Source organism: Phaseolus vulgaris, chromosome 6 (genome assembly GCF_051622355.1).
Source record: "Phaseolus vulgaris cultivar YP4 chromosome 6, ASM5162235v1, whole genome shotgun sequence".
Taxonomy (NCBI): domain Eukaryota; kingdom Viridiplantae; phylum Streptophyta; class Magnoliopsida; order Fabales; family Fabaceae; genus Phaseolus; species Phaseolus vulgaris.
Window position 1 is genome coordinate 23,779,989 of NC_143503.1, and position 24,216 is coordinate 23,804,204.

General features: G+C 29.5%; 1 protein-coding gene across 8 annotated transcripts; it reads right to left on the reverse strand.

The window, feature by feature from the left end:
* Positions 1 to 247: 247 nt before the first annotated feature.
* Positions 248 to 19,114, reverse strand: LOC137831423 (uncharacterized). 8 transcript variants are annotated; one of them, XR_016521375.1, is made up of 4 exons: positions 4,576 to 4,816; positions 4,360 to 4,496; positions 2,572 to 2,800; positions 248 to 2,507 (listed from the first exon to the last, which is right to left on the reverse strand). XR_016521375.1 is itself a non-coding variant. In XM_068639094.1 (3 exons), exons 1-3 carry the CDS (start codon positions 4,777 to 4,779, stop codon positions 2,334 to 2,336), a joined length of 450 nt encoding a protein of 149 aa, XP_068495195.1. In that variant the 5' UTR covers positions 4,780 to 4,816; the 3' UTR covers positions 248 to 2,333. The 8 variants fall into 8 exon arrangements, 2 of the variants coding, with proteins under 2 accessions (XP_068495195.1, XP_068495194.1); XR_016521374.1 differs by lacking the exon at positions 2,572 to 2,800 and having other exon boundaries at positions 248 to 855; positions 1,957 to 2,056; positions 2,456 to 2,507; positions 4,360 to 4,816; XR_016521376.1 differs by lacking the exons at positions 4,360 to 4,496; positions 4,576 to 4,816 and adding an exon at positions 18,685 to 19,114.
* Between the last annotated feature and the right edge of the window lie 5,102 nt (positions 19,115 to 24,216).

The following is a 24,216-nucleotide window of genomic DNA, read 5'->3' on the forward strand; positions in this document are numbered from 1 at the left end:
GAGTAATCTCACGTACAAGTTCAATTTCATGCAGTTAAAGAAACAGAAAAGGCTGGTGTAGTCTAGCTCATTGCAACTACATTTTGAGAGGAGTTGGAGTTTGAGAGAAAAATGAAAACTGAATCCAATATTTTATTTCTTGATTAAAAGAATTGTTTATTTATAGTCATAAGGAATATAAGAAGAGTCTTCGTACAACAGTAAAACCCATTTGAATCTCATCGGACTAAACATGGATTTTCACAAATAAACCTCAAAGAGTGTTGCATTTATATATTGTGGAAAATCTTAGAACGTTTTGACAGCAAAAGAAGTGGCTAACCTTAAGTTTAGAACTGAGTTTTGGGGCTTGTCTAAACGTTTAAATGTTCATGTTCACAAGTTTGCATAATCATATGCTCTGTTCAGTCAGCTCTTATTAGAACAAACCATTCTAATGAGGCGTTCTGCCATAACCTTGACTTCACTAAACCATAACTTCTTTAACTCTGGATCACCGAGGACAGTTGAAACTATAAGCGCTCCATTGCTGTACACGGGTCCATCAATGTGCTGGTAACTGACGATGCACAGCCAGAGCTTGTTTCTCATCTTCACAGAGCACACTCAAACATTCAACTCGCTGGCCGTCCAGTCCCATATTTTTTTGCATGACTGCATCAAGCTCTATTAAATGACCGTCTTCCACAAAAACCCTAATGGCTTTTGCACCTCTCTCTGGATTACCACTAGTAAAACCTTCATATGCCATGTCAAAGCAAGGGAAATGACCCTTAACCTTAATCTGAGAAGAGCTCTCTCTCCATTGATCTTCTGAAGGATTTAATAGGGTTTGTGGGGAGAGAGAGAAGGCCTCTGGTTTGAATGAAGAACAACATCCATGACTCTCTTTTCAGTTCTATTGGCGAGTTCAAGAAAATCGAACACAGAAAATTGCCTAAATAACATATTTACATTCAAATATACTATCAAATCTCTTTATTTTCATTAATTGTCTTGTCTTTATTTTTAGTGGAGATAAAATCTTCATATAATAAATAGAAACATAGAAAAATCAATACTCTGCTCTCATTCCTCTGCTAACTAAGAATATAAGAATATCTGAGTAGTAACAAGACCTTTACAAACTATTTGGCCAGGAAAAACACAAATATATTGGGACAAAATTTCAATGAAGCTATTTCATAGTGGAGATAAAATAAATAGCTAGCACCATCTTTTAACTCCCTTAAAGATATAATGTTTATATTTCATGCAACCCGAGAAGAAGGAGAGGAATAAGTTAGTTTAGTTCATTACAGATCTGGAAACCAATTCGCATAAACTGAAGCTATAGCCAGAAATACGTTTGCATCTCTTAGGACTAATCTTGGATGTTCATGTATAAATCTCAAGCAGTGATAACAGTAGGTATTAGGACAGACATTTTGTTTTGAAAGCATAAGCAGGGTTTAGCACTGAGTTTTGTCTTTTGGTATCCTACGTAGCAAGCTTCTGCTAACAATTGTAAGTCCATTGACATCATCAAGAGCACTCTTATGGGAAGCTTTTTTTGTACTACAGGATTCTTTTGTTAAAATTACCCTATTCAATATGTTTCTACCCAATATTCTCTGCTTAAAGCATCTGTGTAGTGATTAATCTATCCTATTTGCTCCATGAACGATCATCACTATGTGTTAACAGAATTAATCAGACTTCTACAGAAAATCAAGGCAAGAGTTATTTGCTGTTAATAACCCCATGAATAAGAGATTAATCTGACACCTTAATTATTGGGAACTTAAATCTGACTCCAACAGAAACAATTTAAGCCAACTCTTTTTATTCACTATTAATAGAGGTTGCTTTCTTATTCACATTATTAAAATTATTTTTCAGCCAATATAGATTTGAACTATCTTTTTCACTAATATTTAGTAGGACTATCTTTTTCCTGGAAATTGTGAAACTTACTCTGCGTTCCCGTAAGGATTCAAATAGTAGCCCACAAGCATCTTGATCTAAGACGGGAAGTCTGAAGAAGAGAAAGCCTTCTGATCAAATACTCAAATACCTGCATACATAAAAAAGTTTAATGTTGTTAACTCTATGGAAAAGTTTAATGCTGCATACATAATGTGGTGATCCAGAGAAAGAAGCTTAAGATTAATTAGTGGTTAGTTAAAAAGAAGGGATAATTAAAATGTAAGAAAGGGGTGTGTTCAGCTTACACAACAGAGTTATGTAAAATGGAATTGTAAAATACTGAAATTCTCTTTCAAAAATTCCTTATTCAGCTAACACAACAAAGTTATCTAAGTGGAGTTTTAAAATCCACTACTAATGGCGGCCTAACACATTTTAAGTTGCCAGAGAAGCAAACAAGCATTAACAAAGGAAAAAACAGTAATAAAGAAGAAAAATGCAGTGAAAGGATATTGGGAGAAATGGCAAAAGTCCTCCTTGTCCTCACTGAAAGAATAGATATCATGTGATTGCTTCCAATCCCCAAAGACGTAGAGAAGCTGCAAAAGAAAAAGAAAATCAACAAGGAAATATCAAGAGCATGGGGGAGAGAAACACGGTTACCAACTGTTAAGCTGCAGAGAGCAACATGGATGCATGCATGCTGATAAACAAAGGCAGCAACAATATCATTCCTTCTTTGTCATGCAAACAATTCCATGAAACCATACAAGACCTACTCTCCAAAGTGATGATGATAGGGTATTGTAGAATACTTGATGTCAAAGTAAAGGCACAAATCATATTTGACAATCCAACAGGTGCAAAACTAGTAATTGGTGTGTCTCAATACCTGAAACTTTACAAACTTATTGAGCCAAAGGCTTGAAAAACTATACTCCATACTTTTCTAGTGAGAAGTCATACAAAGTAATTGTCTTGGTAGCAAATCAAGATATTTGAATAAGAAAAACCCAACTAAATTGTGACAAAATTGAAATGAAGCTATTACTGAGGATGATCATAAATATATTGCCTTCACTACACTCCTGTCTGGCATGAAGGGACTAAAAGCATTAAAGTTAAGTTTCATGCAATCTAACAAAGAGAAAAAGATGGTGCAGTCTCGTTCATAGTAACTCTGAACTTGTTAGAACTTATAATGACGTACGAATCTAACCAAAAATTACATCTGAATTTCTTCGGACTAAACATGGATTTTTACAGATAAACCTCAGAGTGTTGCATTCATATGTTGTGGGAAATTTTAGGACATTTTGACAGCAAAAGAAGTGCTTTGTTCAGTTCAGCTCTTTTTAGCTATTCTATTAAACAATTTTCTGCTATTCTCTTAGCTTAAGTTTTATATATAGAAACCGTTTTCGACAAAGAAGGTACACGTTTCAATTTTGATAAAAGTGTTTTCTTTCAATCTTATTCTTGTTTTTTTGTTTGTTATTGTTGCAAACCTAACAGAAGTTTAGGACTGAGCTTTGCATTTGGTTTATTGTGGAAACTGGTATGTGTATGTGTAGGAAAGCTTAAGCAATGAAAATCTGTCATTGTAGCAAAAACTGCTATATAAATTGCTCTATCATAATTGTTTTCAGTTTTGTGATTATTGACTCTAAATCATGTCCAAAAGATCATTTGTTCAGGACCGTCTAGTAGTGTTGACACGAGTTAGATCGCCTAGTAAATGTGTCTTAATGGTTTTTTTTTTAATGGTCTTTTGTTAATATTTCTGTATATAGTCTATATATAAAGTTTGATGAACATAGTCCATACACTAAAACAGTGAGTGTTCTCTGTATAGACCTTCTGTTATCAGTAAAGTGCTTTCTTGAATCTTGTTTTTATTTTCTTGCTTTTCTTATTATTGAGAACCCAACAAGTTCACTTAAAAGTTCTTTTGGTAATCTACACAAAGCTCTAGCTACTAGTTTTAAGTCTATCGACATCATCAAGAGCATTCTTATGGGAAGCCTTTTTTTTCTGCTATTGGGATTCATAATTTTTGTACTATTCAGTATGTGTTACCCAATATATCCTGTTTAAAGCATGTTTGCAGTGGAACTGGGCTTTTCTGAATTGAATCCTTTCCAACATTAGCAAGAAAAGTTAGATTGATCAATGTGAGTTACATAGAACTTTACAATACTATTCTGAATCACATATCCCACTACTGTGCTAATTACTACAACTTCTATAGAAGATCAATGTAAAAGTAAAAGAGCTTGGTTTACTTTGCAGATAATAACCCGATGATTTGGGAATTAATCTAACCAGTAATTATTAGGAACAAGAGAGAGCACTAAAAGCAGAAATAGGAAAAATTAAGACTGCATAACATGAACATAAGCATAAAGCCAGAAACACAACTCAAAACCTATATATCTCGGGATGCTACACCTGGGATTCTTGAGGTTGTTGCGGTTCTGTATTTGGCATCTCAACAATATTTGGAGGTGATCCAGGGAGCAGCTGAGTGATGCAGTTGAAGGATAAAAGGATCAGTTGAGTGAGGAAGTCAAAGTACAAGAATTTGACTAGTAGTAAAAGAAGGAAGTTAATGACAGAGAACCACAAAAGCTGAGGAATGAGAATCCAGAGCAGTGTTTGACATACAAGTATCCCAGAGAAATGAAATGTTATGGTGGTGATTGGCTTGTTGATGTCAGCTACAGATGCAAGAACATGGGAAAACATTGCAGTGAGAAGAAGAAAGAGGGTTGATTGGTGGAAAGGATTGGTGTTGGAGGCTTCATACTTGATTCCAATACAACTTAACTGAAATGCCATAAGAGCAAGGTATGCTTTGTTGCTTTTCATGGTAAGATCTGAGTTGAAGGGAGCAAGAAAGATAATTGGTTGTAGTTAGACTGAAGGATCTATCTACTATTTATAGAGGAAGAATAGGTAACAGGTCCCACTTTACTATTTATGTAAAGCAAGGACAAGTAAAGATGGAGTGGATTAGTTCGTGGAAGATGTGGTGGATGTAATAATGGTAAAAGAAAAAATATTTTTAAAAAATTTAAAATATAAGTTTACAAATTTATTTTAATTTTTAAAACTATTTGAATGATAAAATATGAAATTTGTTTTTAGATTTAAATTAATTAAAATTTTACATTTTTCTTTTAATGGTAAATAAATTTGTTACAAGAGATACGAGTTATTTTTTATTGTCAAAATTTTTATAAAAATAAATTTTAATTTAATTGAAATATTAAAAATTGTAAAAAATATTGGAAAAATAATTTAAAATGAAGTAAAATATCTATTAAAAATATTTATTTTTAAAAAATATAACCTTAATATTTTAAAAAATATAAATTACTAATATTATTATCATGTAAAAATAAACAATATTTAAAGATTTATTATTACAAAAATTTAATTAAAAGTAATTTTTATTTCAAATTTAAATAACAATAATATTTAATATTTTATTTTTATAATCAACATTATTATTGTATAAATTTATTTTTTTTATATAAATAATTATATATTCATTATTATTAATTTTTAATATTTAATATTTATTTTTATTAAATATTTGTTATTATTTAATATTATATTATATTATATAATCAATTTTATATATATAATCAATTATAATATTTATATATATAATAATAAATGAATTAATATATTTTAAAATTAATTTTAAAGTTAAATTATAAATTGATATTTTGTAAAAATATGTAAATAAAAAATAACAAAATTAAAATATATTTACTATTAAAATGACAAAATAACACTACTTTCACTATCCATGAACCATTTCCGGAAGTATTAACTCTCGAATTCAGATAAATAAATGAAGACGTATAGCTGCAAGTTGTAGTGATGCTGCACGTGCATGTTCCTTTTTGCTTTTTTTGGGGCTTCCTTTTTGCTTTTTTTCGGGCTTCTTCTCATTCTTCTTTGGCACCTACGGTAGAGATCGGAGGTATTTGGCCCCCTTTAGACGTTGTAGTGATTCTAATTTTTTATGAATTTTTCATTTATCACTTAACGAAGAAACTTTGATTTTTTTTGATTTTTTTTTTTATAAATCGACTAATCAAATGATATTTCTATTCAATTTTTTTTTGTCTTTTATCCCTCTCAATAACACTTTTTCTGGAGGTCAAAAGAAATGATAAATATCATAAGTTTTTGTCTTTTATCACTGAATCACACTGTACAAATACACTAGCAACATCTTTCTATCAGAGTGAATAGTATGCAGGATCCAAATTGAGGTTTAATTTGCAGGACTTCTTCTCAAATTTGTCACATCTTAAAGAAAAAAATAACCATTATGCCAACATATATCCATAAAATATACCTGACAACTTCAAATTATGCGCCAGATTATATACAATTTTAACAATGCTCCAACCATCATTTCCTATTACCTGTTTGGAAGTCCTACTACCATTTATATCCTTTTCATTTGGTTTGAAAGTTTATTTGGTTTCGGCTCTGCTATTCATATTCTTTCAGCTCTTTCTTTGCAAAACTTATTTAGTTAAAAGAATATTTTATAACAACCTATTTTTTTTTAGTTAATATATATATAAAAAAACTTAAAAGCAGTAACTTAAACTTATTATTTCCTATACCACGCTAACACACAGGTTTTTATTTTTATTTTTATTATTATTATATGTGTATTTATATTTATTAAATGAGATATTGATATATGTGTATTTATATTTTTAAAATATCAAATTATCAATATATATATATATATATATTTTAAAGAAAAAAATTAAATTATTTTTAAAGAAAAAATAAAATAAAAATAACTATTAATATTAATTAAATTAAATTTTATATTTATTAATTTATTAATTTTATAAAAAAAATTGTATTGATGAAATATTTATGGAGATTTACTTAAATCTGTACTATATTTTAAAATAATTAAAAATAAAATATATTAATAAAAATAAAATCAGTAATTAATTATATTCATTAAAATAATTATTACAAATATCATAAATAGTTTTTTTCAAATTTAATATTAATTATTTTTTAATTTTAAATTTAAGTAATTATAAAATAATAAAATAATAATATAAGAAAAAAATATTATTTAAAAAAATAACAATTATAATGAAAAATCCTCTTTATATAGATTTAGATTTTTTAGATTTTATGTATTATTATTTTTTAAAAATAAAAAAAATATCTAAAATTGTATACAAATCATACGAGTTTCAAATTGTTCTAATATTTTTTTAATTAGACAGATTATAATATTTTAAAACTGAAAATGTATTTCATATATTATTTTGAATTGAAATTGTATGAATTAAAATTCTATATGAAATATAAGAGTTTTTTTCTGAAATCGTAAATGGATTTGACGATTCTTGTTTGATAAATCGTATATTCAATATATGATTTTTCATTTTTGAATTAAAACATTAAGAATGATTAAGAAAATATCATATCATATATCCTCTTTACATAATAATATTGTATTGTTAAAATTAATTTTTATCTTAAAATGTTCTTTAATAACTGATTAAATACAACATGTGTGCATTATAATGTATTATGTATAATTTGATAAATAAAAATATGTAAGGATAAAATATTTTTTCATTTAAATGTTGTTTATATGAATTTGGAGTATTAATAATTTAATTTATGTAATTTTTTATTTTTTTTTATCAGCAAAGAATAAATAAAATTAAAGGGGATACTTCATGGGTATCCCAACCCATATACAGTAACCAGAAGTTGAAGTGGACTTCCTATATCATCCACAAGCGAAACTCTCCTTTATGGTTGGAGCAGAACAACCTTAAAGTGAGAAAACCCTACCCAAAAAATAACCAACATCGGCGACCACCGATTACACATATGGTGAACGCCGCTTCACCGATCGGCGATCATTTTGACCTATGGAGAACGCCGCTTCATCAACCGGCGATCATGTTGATCTTTGCATACCTACGGCGACCACCGACTACGCACATGGAGATCGTCGTTTCGTCGACCGGCGATCATGTTGTCCTTGTATAACTTCAGCAACCTCCGACTACACACATATGAAGAACGCCGCTTCTTCGATCGGCAATCATGTTGACAGAACGCTGCTTCTTCGATCGGCGATCATGTTGATCTTTGCATACCTATGGCGACCACCGACTACGCACATGGAGATCACCGTTTCGTCGACCGACAATCATGTTGTCCTTGTGTAACTTCAGCAACCTCCGACTACACACATATGGAGAACGCCGCTTCTTCGATCGGCGATCATGTTGACAGAACGCCGCTTCATCAACCGGCGATCATGTTGACCTTTGCATATCTTTGGCGACCACCGACTACGCACGCATGGAGATCGCCGTTTCATCGACCAACGGTCATGTTGACCCTTGCATACCTTCGACGACCACCGACTACGCCCGCGTGGAGATCGTCGTTTCATCGACCGACGATCAAGTTGACCTTGTATAACTTCAGCGAACATGGCGGAATTTGCCTCATACAAACCTTGCTGGATTTGAATCTGCACACATCAGAGAATACCTACAGCATATCATGGCCCCTTCTTGCAACCGGCTAGACATCCATACTTGTCATCCATGTGGTACGTAGCCACAGCCCATCAAAAATCTGCCACAAAACAGGATACATCCAAGCTTCGGGTCAAAAGGAACCTCTAGGATATCCTCTTCCATTCATTGCATGTGAGACCTGCAACAAATTACTTATAACTACTGATACAGGACCAAGGGTTCATCACCCAATCAGAGAAAGAATAACAGAAGTTATGTCCCTTATGTTTTAGCCACAACCAAGATTTAAGTTGGGCCTTATGCAACACCTCTTCTTCGTCCACTACACAGTGATTGAAGACCACGTCATTTCTATGCTCCCACAGGCTCCGTACTATAGCTGCCAAACCCCTCTCCATACCATATTTTGTATTTTACTGCCATGAGACAAGGAAAAGCCTTCAAAGTGGATCGCAATGTCATTATGTTGGACAGACAGAATACCAAACCATTTAAAGCACTTATTACATACTCTACGTGCACATTTACATTCCACAAAGAGGTGTTGACAAGACTCCTCCTCTACCAAACAAAGAGCACACCTTGTGGTATTGAGCACAATCCCTGTCCTACTCAAGCCCAACCTTGTTGGGAGTCTCCCCAGCAACGCCCTCCAAGCCGTAATCAACACATTAGGGAAAGTCTTCGTCTTCCATAGGATACTAAACACCTCTTTTTGATGGCCCCTTTCAGACTTGGTTAAGAATTCATAAGCTGATTTTACCGAGAAGCGACCAGATTCATCGCTTTTCCATACTTGGGTATCCTCCATATCCTTCCTGAGATTAACCCTGGAGATATGATTAACAAGCTCCGATTCCAAGAGCGATTCCCACTCGAACCTGCTTCTTCTCCATGTTAAAGACCACCTCCACACCAAGTCATCCCACTCGCCTACCTCCTCCACTTTCTGTCCTTGGTTCAACGAAAGAGAAAATAATCTTGGATACAGGGTTTTCAAGTTCGAGTTACCAGCCCATGCGTCCTCCCAGAACCTTGCTTTTTTACCCACCACCTATTTTCCATCCAACTTGTTCCTGGAACCACCCATCTCCTCCTCCTTCTCTACACACCTTCATCAAGTCTCTCCACCACCAAGACTAGTATTTCACAGGGACGCGGGCACTGCTTGGGTCCGTGCCGTACTTAGAATCCATAACTTCCTTCCATCTTCCTTTATCATCAGATATGCACCTCCATTTCCATTTAGCCAACATCGCAAGGTTGAACTTTCTAATATCTCTGATGCCCAGCCCACCTTCCCCTTTCGACTTGCATATGTCTTCCCACTTAATCCAGACAACAGGCCTACTCTCCTAACCCCATCCCCACAAGAATCTCCTCTGGATACTAATAATGTTCTTGCAGATCACCTCCGGAGCTTTGAACAGGGACAAATAGTAGAGAGGAATGGCAGACATAACAGAATTAATAAGACATAGCCTACCTGCCATGGACAGAAATCTCCCTTTCCATACATTAAGCCTTGATTTTAGCTTTCTTAGGACCGGCTCTCAAAACTTCTTCTTCCTCGGATTACCCCCCACTTCAATACCCAAATAGATAAAAGGAACCTCCAGCTGTAAACAATTCAAAGTCTTCGTATAGCAATGCATATTGCTTTTACAGACGTTTATGCCAGCTAGCTTAGACTTATGGAAATTGATCTTCAGGCCAGATGCTACCTCAAACCCCCAGAGGATCGCCTTTAAGGTGAAGACATTGGAAAATGCATCCTGGCATAGAAACAGCGTGTCATCAGCAAACTGTAGCATACAAAGATCTACCTCACTTCTACCAACATGGAGACCAACATAAAGATTGGCCTTCACGGCTTGCCTAACTAGTCCAGCAAGCCCTTCAGCTACCACCAAGAAGAGGAAATGGGCGAGGGGGTCTCCCTGCCTTAATCCCCTTGATGGGTGGAATTCCTCTGTGGGACTTCCATTGACCAGAACTGACACAGATGCGCTGGTCAGACATCCTTTAATCCACATGATCCATCTACTATGAAATCCCAGTCTTTGTAACATGTCATAAAGGAAATCTCAGCTAACTGAGTCGTAAGCTTTCTCAAAATCCACCTTAAAACACAGCCCACTCATTCGGCGCCTCCTTAGATCCTCAATGACCTCGTTGGCCGTTAGGGCACTGTCAAGAATACCTCTGTCCTTAAGGAAAGCTGATTGACACTCATCAATAACAAAGGGTAACACTTTCTTTATCCTCTCTGCCAGCACCTTGGAGATTACTTTGTACATAACACCCACCAAAGAGATAGGTCTATATTGCTCGAGCTTAGCCGGGTCCCTGACTTTTGGAATAAGTGCAACAAAAGAAGCATTACAACCCTTGGGGATGCACCCCGTCTCATGGAAGAGAGTCATCGCCTCTACTAACGCGTCATTGAAAACCTCCCAACACTCTTTAACAAAAAGCAAGTTGAATCCGTCTGGTCCAGGGCTCTTAGACCCATCACAAAGCCACACAGCATCCCTTATTTCATCCACTGAGAAGACCTTAATCAGACTGAGATTGTCCTCATAAGACAGAGACTTAAAATCGACCTTGTCTAGTCTTACACCAAGATCTTTCGTAGCCTTAAACCTACTCTCGAAGAGCTTCTTCGCTTCGAAGCGGACAGTACTAGGTTCCTCAATCCACTGGCCCGCTACCTCCACGCCTTTTACTTCATTTCTAAGCCTTCTCCATCTCAAAGACGAATGGTAGAACTTAGTACAAGAGTCCCCGTTTTTTAGCCAGCTAGCTCTAGCCTTTTGACAGAAAAGGGACTCCAGCTTCTTATCTATAACCATCAACCGACTCCCCAGTTCGCCTCTTTTCAAACTATCATCTTCCCCCAGTCCGTCCAGACAATCTTTACAATCCAACTCCTCTATTTCCTGCAGAATCAAGCTTTTTTGAGATTGAATGTTACCAAACACTTCCTTGTTCCAAATTTTGAGATCTCCCTTCAACCTCTTCAGCTTCTCATTGAAAGACACAAAAGCATTCCCCTCGGCGGGGTAAGAGGACCATTTCTCCTTCACCATTTCACGGAAACCCCTCTCCAAGAACCAAGCATCAACAAAGCGAAACGGTTTAGGCCCCCAATCCTTCTTCACTGACTTCACCACAATTGCACAGTGATCAAATATTTTTAGTAATTAGTCTTATTTATTATACATAATATAATATTAAGGTTCTCTTTGTTTATAGATTATATTGTTAAAGATAAATTATTTGAGAGAATATCTATAGTTTTGGATTAATAGATATAAGGTGAAATAGTAGATTCGCACATGAAAAGTGGTTTTCCTTTTGATTTTTCTTTTCTTTGTTATTTATGTAATTAATATGTATAATAATATATATATATATATATATATATTTATTTTTATTTTTTTATGGTATGACATTTTATATTTGTTTCTATATATTTTATAAATAAATTTGTTGTTCAATTCACTTTACATATAATATTTTTTATTATAAAATATCCTCTAAAATATCCACATAATTATTATGTATTTACATATAATCTAATTCAATAAATAAATAAAAACTTTCAAATACATAAATAAATATAACAGTAATTAAAATTAAATTATCCAGAGAATAATTCATTTTAACATATATTTATTAAAATTATCAATAATGATAAATATATAATAATAATAATACTAATTATAAAAATGTTTTTAATTAAATTTTTTTAGTTATAAATGTTAAAATTTGTTTATTTTGATATAATAATTTTTTAATGTTATTACAATTTTACATAATTCGTAATTTTTTCAAAATTAATATTAAGTATCACTTTCACGATGATAAAACTCAGTTTTAACTCACAATCTTTTTACTCTCCAAACACGTATATTAGTTCAAATTTTAAATACAAATATGTTAACCTCGAATATGATTTATTCAAACATTTATTTAATAATCCAAATATGAGACCAAATTAGGTCATCCAAAATGTTTTGATCCAAAGATTGTAATCACAAAATAGTGCTAGTTTTGTAAATATATAAAAGTGTTTACAAAATAACATCACTGGATGGCAACAATGAAGCAAGGCTACCATGGAAATATGCAGTGTGGGAGGAATAAGAAGGAGACAAACTTGATGTGATGAGCTTCTCAAGTCGTGTCTTCATCTTTCTGTGGTTCAAAATAAATCATATAAGTAACTCATTTTGTTTTTTCTCTCTACACATTTTCTTTAAGTTTTCATTCGATTTTATAAAAAAATCAGTTATTTTCTACTTTTAATATTATATATATTTCTATTAAGCTTTTCTTATTTCTTTAAAGAGTTACTTGAAAATAATTATTTATTAATAATCTCCTAAAAGATATTAATTAAAAAAATATAATTATTTTATTTGTTTATATATTTAGGACTAATATTCAATTTACTAATTTAATATTGAGTAAAGTGATTTCTAAAAAAAATATTTTTAAAAAAAAATATATACTGGTTATTTTCGTTAAGTTTGCGTTAAATATTACTTATGTTATAGAGTGATTGAAAGTGGCAGTTTTATATTGCTTGCTTGAAAGTGGCAGTTTTATAAAAAATTATATCTCTTCTTTCTCTCATTCCCTCTTTCTGTCATTTCGTCTTTCTCTCTCCTCTTTCTCTCTCTTCTTTATCAATTAGCTTTCTAGCATTGGCAACCCGAAAATCTTCTCCGAACTACCTTTCCACGTAATTAAAAAAATATGAATGTACTTTGATAATTCGAACTGTTACTCTCATTTTAATTTGCTTGAAAGCGATGTGGTTGTGGTCCCTCTGCAAGTGTGTCCAAGGATGATCTTATTTTAATTTGTTAATTATATATAACGTGTGTGAATTGTCCCACATGTTTTTTTAAACTAATTTTATCATTTTATTTTTAATTTTTATATTTATATGGTTAAAAGGTAAAATATATAATTAAATTGGTTTCTAAAAAAAATTAAATAAATAAATAAATTGAAATACAACCGTGTTTTAAAAATAATACTTCTACGTTATTTTTACATTTTTTGCATTCAATAATTTAAATGTAACATTTATCCTTTTAAAACTATAATTTATTTTTGATATATTAATTTTGAAATTATAATTACAATTTTGATGGACTATAATATGTTCACAAAAAATATCATCTTCAAAGAAAAAAAATACTGAAACTATCAAATCCTTTTTTATACTTTTAGAGTTACTCACTATTATGTATTAAAAAATTATATGTACTTTAAAAATAATAAACATTACTTTTTTCTATTTTTACGTAATTCAAGAAAAAAATTATATATAAGTGAGTTTGTTAATAACATGTTAAATATACTTTATTGGCAGTTCTTCTTACATATATATAAACACATAAGTTATAATATAATACAAAATTCAAACTATATGAATTCAGGTTCTTTAAATAATATCTTATGGAAAAAAAATGTATCATTATTTAATAAAATAATATAAAATTTATTATTCATGTCAAAAACGTAAAATGATGAAAATGATTCTTAAAGGTTGTCTTCTAGAATGCACTCACTCCCGAGTAAATTTTTTTTTTTTTTTCTAGAAATCCTATTTTAAAAAACAACTTTTCATCTTGAAACACTTCATTATGAAATGTAATTTTTTTTATTATGGTTTTTCAATTCTAGATTTTTTTTTAATTCTGGAACTCATTCCCATAATCTAATTTCTAAAATCACCCACGCTATCATGGAAGATGCGTTGCGTTTTGAAATAAAATGAAAAGAGTAATTTTGGGATTTTAAAAAATAATGAGGTGCAATTTTCAATTTATAGCTAAAAAAAACTAAAGTCTTCTAGGCTCTCTTGCACCTGAATCATCATCATATGCGTTTATATAGTATAGTTATCGCAGTTTACAATATAACAAGAAAAGTAAGGATAAGTTAGTAAAAATAAAATTTTATAATATAGATATTCAATCAAAAGAGCAAACCAAATTACATTGATTAATTTCTCAATTATTCAATCTTCTTCAAATCTCAACATAAAACAATCACATAGATCTCACATGTATCTACACATCCACATCTAGTGTATTGAACAAAACAAAATAACAATTGACGCCTTTTGGGAAATCTGTATTAAATAAGTCCTACCAGAGACTAAAATCTGATACAATACCCAAAACTTAAATTACTAGCGAATCCAATAGAAAAGATGAATGTAAGTTCAATACAACTCAAATCGTACATCTCATATGTCATCGTGTGCATGAACTTTCCCATCAGCTTCTCACTACCTGATATCTTAGTTTATGTGACTTAAATAGTAGGATATCTATGTTTACACATAAGCATCAATACTTAATACACAAACAAACATCAATCCATACATTATCTCATATGTATGATTTTTTTTCTCTAACAACTATTTTCACAACTTTAAATTTTCAAATTTATTTATTTTAAATAGTACATAAGTAAATTCTATAAAAAAAAATATTACATATTTTAGTTTAAATTAAACTATTTTACTAAATTACACATAAAAAGATAAATAAAAAATGTAAAATTAATGGACTTAGAAAATCAAATTATAAATTTAATACAACAAATTACAAAACATATATAGCATAATAATATTTATTTTAAAATGTTAATTCACTTCTAAAAGGTATAAACATATTGAAATATAGAAATTAATTAAAAATTTCTTAAATATTTGTGATGTCTACTATTTTCTTTACATATATAAAATCTGATTTAATAAAGTTTTTCATTATAAATTGACCACAAAATCTCTTCGACTGACAATAACTATCTTTTTAAAAAATTAAAAACAACTAACAATAATACACTTATATTTTGTACATATGATATGAAAAATGAGATTCAAAATTAAGTTTTTAATTATCTTTTCAAATACATTACCTAAAATTATTTTATTTTCCAATTTTATTAAAGTTATTTATTATATTATATACACTATCAATTAAAATAATAATTAATAAAATTAAATAATATTAACAATAATATATAAAATAAATTATAAAAATACTTTATTAATAATACAAAAAATATAATCCAAGCCTTTTCAATTTAATAAACTAATATAAAAAACTTTGGAAGGGTTTCAAACTGTTTGTTATGTACATTTTTCTCTTTTATTCTTACCTTTAATTTGGCACTAATTTTCCAATGTAGTGCAATTTTAAAAGCAATTTCCAGAAATGAATAAATCGTATATTAAATATATAATTTATTTAAACGAAAATTATCAAATTCATTTATAACTTAAGAAAAAAAAATCTTATATTTCATATACAATTTTACATTCAAACCGTATATTAGATATACGAGTTTTTTTTTTTTAAATCGTAAACGGATTTGGCGATTTTCGTTTGATAAATCGTATTATGATTTACTCATTTTCCATTTTTTTTCCATTTCAGAAAATAGCTTTAAAAATTACACTACATTGGAAAAAAAACCTAAAAATTATTTAACTGTTATTTAAAAAAATATTTTATTATTTAAAAAAATAAAAAATATTTAACTTAAAAAAATATTTAATTATTTTAAAATAAAGAAAAAAAATTATTTTATTTTATTAACAAAAAAATAAAATCAAATAAAAAAAATTATTTATTAAATGATAAATTTTGTAAAAAATACACACACACATATATATATATATATATAATTTTATAAAAGTAATATTAAAAATTATACAATCATTATTTTAAAAAAAATGATTTACTTATTTTGAAATAAAAATTTAATTTAATTTATTAAAAGATAAATTTGTTCAATTAAAACATTAAAAATTATTTAAAAGAATATCAAATGACATATCCCTTTACATAATAGTATTTTATTGTTAAACTTAAATTTTATCTTAAAATATTCTCCAATAACTGATTAAATACAACATGTGTGCATTCTAATATATTATATATAATTTGATAAATAAAACTATGTAAAGTATACAATATTTTTTACTTAAATGTGGTTTTTATGAACTTGGAGTAGTTATAATTTGTTTTATGTGCTAATCTTGTATGGAAACTTTCTTTTTATTTCACTAGTAAAAAATAAAAATCAATAGAAACTTATTATGATGGATGTATTTTATATGTCATAAAAAAATATGAAGTATTTTTTATAATAATCATAAATTTAGTATTTATGACTATTAAAATTAGAATTAATATAGTAGATATTTATTATGTGTGATCAGACTAAAATCGTCATAAAAGTTACTTTTTATTTTAACTAAAATAGTAAGTATTTAACCTAGTTCTATTTCACTTTGGCAACTAAGACTAATTAACCCAAAAATAAAATTTACAACATTCAATTAAATTATAAGCACTTCAGTTTATATAAACAACATTTAAATAAAAAAATATTTTATACTTTATATACTTATTTATTAAATTATATATAATATATTATAATGCGCACCTGTTGCATTTAACCACTTATTAGATAAAGTTTAAGATAAATCTTAATTTGCACCAAGTAAACTTCAAGTCGTAACAAGTTCGCATGATTTTATCCACGTCATTTTTTATAAAGGAATAAATATTTAGGTAAGGAAAATGAGGAAATTAATAATCAAATTTGAAATTAATTTTATTATTAAGTTTGTTTGTGCGGACAATTGCTTCTATTATAATCTTTGGTTATGCAATATAAACATTTTTTTGGTTTATTTAGAATTGAATCATCTATTTCATGGATTAAATTAGTCCTCATAAGTCTTGGAAATATATTGGATACGGTATACTGGGGCGATAAATGTCGTTAGCGGTAAATGAAAAAATGAGCAAACAACAATTATATGTGGACAAGGTAGACATATAGCTTGAAACTTCCCCACAATTCTCTATTTATTTTCCAAATAATTAATTCTTATTTTTCTATATATTTCCAAATATAATAATTTTTTTTTCATATTTTTTATTAATCTAATAACCAAATTAAAATATTATATTAGTGACAAACATTATTTATACACGATTATCCAATTTTTTATTACTTAAAAATAATACTCTAAAAATTATGTATCAAATTAATTTTAAATATTTAAAAATTAGATAACTTACTACTCAATATATAAATAAAAAAAAATTTAAAAAAATAAAATAATAATAATAAAAATATATATATAACATGGACAAAGTTGTGTCAAGTTAACATGATTTCAGGAATTGACATGACAGAAGTCTGTTAACTTGCATGAAATGATGTGAAAAAATCGTGCCAACTTAATATGAATTTTCATTGTTATATTGGTAATTTTTTTAAAAACGAACTTATTTTAGTTAAAAAAAATAAAAAATCATGATGTTCAAAAACACCTCTTTTATCCTTATGAACTAAGAGTTGCCAGCTTGAGCCCTTCTTCAACCATTTATCGGCTTCCAGAGGAAGAGATACTCCATGAATTGGCATTCTGCAATTCTCCTCTTTGCTTCTCTAACGCTTTCCAAAACCCCAGACTTTCCATTGTCATCGCGATACGCACCCACTCTGGCGTTGACTTCGTTTGGACACTGATAGGCGAGGAGAGCTTCGGTGAATCTGAGGATCGGATCCTTGGAAGCAGGCTCTGTATCGACTCTGATTGCTCCGTCAACGGTGTTGCAACGGAGAAATTATCCATTGAGCTAGTTGCAAATCGCCATGACTCAGTTGTCATTGTGGATGTAGCAATTTCAGTTGCAGTTGAAAAGTCAACAAGATTAATGCTAACTCCGTATTCAAATTCAAATATTTAGACTGGATTTTTAATAGGGTTTGTGGGGAGAGAGAGAAGACCTCTGGTTTGAAGAACAACATCCATGACTGTTTTTTCAGTTCTATTGGCGAGTTAAAGAAAAAGAACACAGAAAATTGGTTAAATAACATATTTGCATTCAAATATACTATCAAATGTATTTATTTTCATTAATTGTTTTGTCTTTATTTTTAGTGGAGATAAAATCTCCATACAATAAATAAAAACATAGAAAAATCAATACTCTGCTCTCATTCCTCTGCTAGCTAAGAATATAAGAATATCTGAGTAGTAACAAGACCTTTACAAACTATTTGGCCAGGAAAAACAAATCCGTGTCGGTGACATACATTTTAGAGATATATCTCCATGTCCATATTTATGCTACATTTGCTACACCTGAGATTCCTGAGGTTGCGGTTCTGTATTTGGCATCTCAACAATATTTGGAGGTGTTGGAGGGAGCAGCCGAGTGATGCAGTTGAAGGATAAAAGGAGAAGTTGAGTGAGGTAGTCAAAGAACAAGAATTTGACTATTAGTAAAAGAAGGAAGTTGATGACAGAGAACCACAAAAGCTGAGCAATGAGAATCCAGAGCAGTGTTTGACATCCTAGTAATCCTGAGAAATGAAATGTTATGGTGGTGATTGGGTTGTTGATGTCAGCTGCAGATGCAAGAACATGGGAAAACATTGCAGTGAGAAGAAGAAAGAGGGTTGATTGGTGGAAAGGATTGGTGTTGGAGGCTTCATACTTGATTCCAATACAACTTAACTGAAATGCCATTAGAACAAGGTATGCTTTGTTGCTTTTCATGGTAAAATCAGAGTTGAAGTGGGCAAGAAAGATAATTTCTTGTAGTTCAGAGACTCAAGGATCTACTATAAATAGACCATTAGAGAGAAGAGAATTTTAGGAAGGTTCGGGGCATTAAAATGTGTAAAGTCCATGGCAACATTTAATATATGGACAAATTTACCCTTATCTTTAACACGGTGGTTACACAACGACCCTACTGATACACGACTTATTATTTGACTTAAACCTCCTGCATAGAAAATTATTATTTTATTATAAAATATATATTTTATATATGATTTTAGATAAAAAAAATCGTATATAAATATGAGTTTCAAATTTTTCTAATTTTTTTAATTAGACAGATTATAGTATTTTTAAATTAAAAATATATATTTCATATATTATTTTACATTGAAATTATATATGAATTATACGAGTTAAAATCCTATATGAAATATAGGAGTTTTTTTTATCTGAAATCGTAAATGGATTTGACATTTTTTTTTTATAAATCGTTTATTCAATATATGATTTAAAACATTAAAAATTATTTAAAAGAATATGAGATGATATATCCCTTTACGTAATAGTATTGTAATTTTAAAATTAATTTTTATCTTAAAATGTTCTCTAATAACTACTGATTAAATACAACATGTGCATTATAATGTATTATATATGCATAATTTGATAAATAAAAATATGTAAAGTATAAAAAAATCAATTAAATGTTGTTTATATGAACTTGGAGTATTTATAATTTAATTTATGTTATGAATTAGTCTTATTTGTCATACATAAAATTTATATAATATTAAAATTTTGTTTGTTTATAGGTTCCATTGTTAAAGAGAAATTATGTGAGAGAAGGGGAGGAGAGAGTAGATGGGTGTGAAAAGTGGTTTCTCTGGGTGCAAAAGTATTAGTGGGAAAACTACATTGGTGATACATTGGTGGTTTCCTACTTTGGCATTGTTTTATTTATTTTTATTTATGTAATTAATATATATATATAATAATAATACATTTTATTTCTATTATTTTTTTATTATATTATATCACATTTTATACTTTGTTTGTATATATATATATATCATTTTCTTTATAAATAAAGTTATTACTCAATTCACTCTATGTATAATATTTTTTATTATAAAATATCTTACATACAATTTAATTCAATTAATAGAAAAATGTTATCTAGAGAAATAAATTTATTAAATAATTATAATATTAATAATTATTATTTTATTTTTAACAAATATTTAATAAAAATATTATTAATAATAAAATTATGATATAAATATATATATAATAATATTAATTATAAAAATGTTTTTTAATTAAATTTTTATAGTTATAAGTGTTAAAATTTGTTCATTTTCATCTAATAATTTTTTTTTATGTTATAACAATTTTACATAATTAGTAATTTTTTAAAAACTAAATTTACAAAAGTATCACTTTCACAACAATAAAATTCTATAGTTTTAACTCAAAATCTTTTTACTTTCTAAATTTGCCAATATACTAGTTTAGATTTTAAATACAAATATGTTGACCTCAAATCTGATTTGTCCAATATGAGACCAAATTAACTTCATCATCAACATTTCATCAATTGGAGGTAATAAGTATTTTTTAACCTTTGTTGATGATTTCTCAAGAAAAATCTAGATTTATTGAAAAGCAAGTATGAGACATTCCACTGCTTTAAAATATTTAAAGCATTTGTTGAAAGACAGAGTGATAGACTAATTAAGATGGTGCGTAGTGATGGAGGGGGTGAGTACAAGTCTAATAAGTTCAAGAGACATTGTGGAGAACTTAGGTTGCAGCATAACATAATCTGTCCCTACACACCTTAACACAACGGAGTTGTTGAGAGAAAGAATAGAATAATCATGAACATGGCGAGGAGCATGCTTAAAGCGAAATGTATGCCAAATTATTTTTGGGCTGAAGCCATAACTTATGCGGTATATTTGATAAACAGATCACCCACTCGGAGTGTTCCTAACACAACTTCGATTGAGGCATGTAGTGGATTCAAATCCAATGTGCAACACTTGAAGGTATTTGGGTCAATTACTTATGGTCATGTCCCCAAGGCAGCAAGATCGAAGTTGGATGATAAGGCAGTGAAGACCATTTTCTTTGGATATAAGCATGAAGGATACAAACTGTACAATTCAATGACAAAGAAGGTGATTATCAGTCGTGATGTTACATTTGCTGAAGATGAGGAATGACAATGCAATGCAACAGCTGAAATGGATTCGAAAATATGATATATTTACGTTTCGAACGATGATGTGGAAGATGAAGTCACTGTTGAAGCACCTGTAGTTCAACCTGAAGCTGTAATTCAATGATGCAGCTCCAATTGCAACTATGATGGAGCGACTGAGAAGGCAGCAACGACAACATGTATACCTTCAAGATTGCAAAGTAAATCTTGATGATGAAGTTGATGACAATGGAGATTTGGTTCACTTTGCTTTTCTTGCAAATTCAGAACCCGTGAGACTTACAGATGCCATTCAACACCCCAAATGGCAAGAGGCTATGAATGAATAATTGATGGCGATTGAGAAAAACAATACATGGCAGATCACTGATCTTCCAAATGGACACAAAGCAATTGATATGAAGTGGGTGTACAATATTAAAGTGAAAGCAAATGATGAGATTGATAGATACAAGACAAGGTTGGTAGCGAAGGGATTCGAGTAAAGAGAAGGCTATGATTATGAATAAATATTTTCTCTTGTAGCTCGAATGGAAACAGTTAGATTAATCATTGTTTTATGTGCACAAAGGCAATGAAAAATTCACCAAATGGACGTCAAGTCTGCATTTCTAAACGACCCACTTGATGAAGAGGTTTATGTAAAGCCGTCGCCGGATTTCATACAATCTGAAAAGAGGAGAAGGTGTACAAACTAACTAAGGCTTTATATGGTCTTAAACAGACACCAAGAGCTTGGAACAAAAGAATTGATTCATTTCTTTATGCCACTGTGATTCAAAAAATGTGCATCAGATCATGGTCTTTATGTAAAGACTAATGATTATGGAGATTTGTTAATTTTATGTTGATGATATCATTTATTATCATGCTTATAATCATGTCTCTCACCACGTCTCCTCTTGCCTTGCCTCCAACAACCGTACTAGCAAATCAGTGCCACCTTTTCTTCCATAGATGTGATTTCATCTACTACAAGAAAAATTAGAATTACATACAGCCAAAATCCGTATGTAATGCAAAAAAAAACATTATTATTATTTTTTAATTATTTATGCTTATTAATATTGGAAGCAATCTACAAGCAAACTACAATAGGTAAGACTCAAATCCAAGTCTCTTTAGAGATTAAGGAAACATCAACCACTAGACCAGACAAGTTCTTTGGTCATAATACCATTTTTATTATACTTATTATTATTAATACAATTTATACATATTATTATTAATATAATTTATACATATTATTATTAATATAATTTATACATATTATTATTAATATAATTTATACATATTATTATTAATATAATTTATACATATTATTATTAATATAATTTATACTTATTATTATTAATATAATTTATACATATTATTATTAATATAATTTATACATATTATATTTCATATTATTATTATATTCATATTATTAATATTATTAATATTATATTCATTTTATTAATATTATTAGTATTATTAGTATTATTAATAATAATAAGTATAATAAAAATCATAATAATACTAAAGAATTTGTTTGTTGTAGTGGTTAAATTTTCCTTGGTCACTGAAGGAAAAATCCATTGCAAATTTTATTTTATAATGGAAAAAATTCATATATAATTTGCGTTTTTCTTGTAGTGTTATTTCTTTGCTTTTATGATCTTCATCACCGACTCATGCACCAACTTCATGGCTTCCTTCAGAGCCTTTCTTACTCACGTTCAACATTCTCTTCACCTTCCACACTAGCAATGCGTCGCATGAGACGCTCACCTCTAATGTGGTGTCGAATGTCGTGAGAAGAGGCGAAAGCGGCTTGTTCAGGTCCAGGCAACACAATGAAGTCCTTAAGGGAGCGTTGCCAAGGATTTCAGTGAAGGGTTTGCCTTTGGGGAAGTTTTTGAAGTTGGCCGTCATCACTATGCGATGTGTGCTAAGGCAGTGAACGACTATGGTGTGGGTTAGGGATTGGGCTATGTGTTCAGTGTACCAGTCGAGGAGACGGTGGTGGTTCTGGTAAAATGAAATGAGGTATCCTTTGATTATGTGTGAAGGAGGTGCATGGTTATGGTGATAACACCTTTGTCACATATTACACCGATTGTTTGTTGTTTGTTTCAAATGATGTAATATATTCCTTCTCAAGCACATGTTTTTGGATTATTTTATTTAAATTTTGTTACATATTATACAGGTTTTTATAATCAGTGTAATATATGATTGATATTTTACATTGGTGATAGAATCGGTGTAATATGTCTCCTAAATTATGTGTAATGTGTTTTTTGTACCAGTACTTTAATTACAAACAATTAAAATAAATAAAATAATTATTCAATGACCCCGGATATAGTTTACAAAATTTTATTTAATTCAAATCTACACAAAAATATTTTATATTTCATTATTTAAATATTTATTAATTATAAAAATAACTTTTTAAACTTATATTTTACACATTTTAAATTAATTAAAAATCTCTCAAAATCATTGGAGAAACAAATTAACTCTAATCCTTTGTTTGTTTCATTGGAAAGGCTATTCACACGAGCGGACGAGCACTGATATCAACTAATTATTTGGATACAGTGATGTATGAGTATGAGGGAAGATATCTCCGGAAAAATCATGTCTCTCATGTGCAAAAAAAGTGTTACAGAAAGACACGTCAGCATGGATGATTTGTCCAATTTAATCCAGATTTTGACAAGCTAAAGGCAAAAAAAATAAAATAAAGATAAAGATTAGATATATTATAAAATAAAAATATTAAGTATATTTGTAATAAAAATAAAAATATTATCTATATTTATAATAAAATAAAAAATATTATATGTTAATAAAAAATTAAAAAAAAATATTATATTATAAAAATTATATAC

Bases quoted from the DNA above. Each gene is read 5' to 3' on its own strand.
- LOC137831423 (XM_068639093.1), bottom strand. From the start codon at position 4,779: ATGAAAAGCAACAAAGCATACCTTGCTCTTATGGCATTTCAGTTAAGT. The intron at 2,508-4,359 runs GTGTAGCATCCC...TTTCTTTTGCAG, and splicing joins AACAACCTCAAGAATCCCAG to CTTCTCTACGTCTTTGGGGA.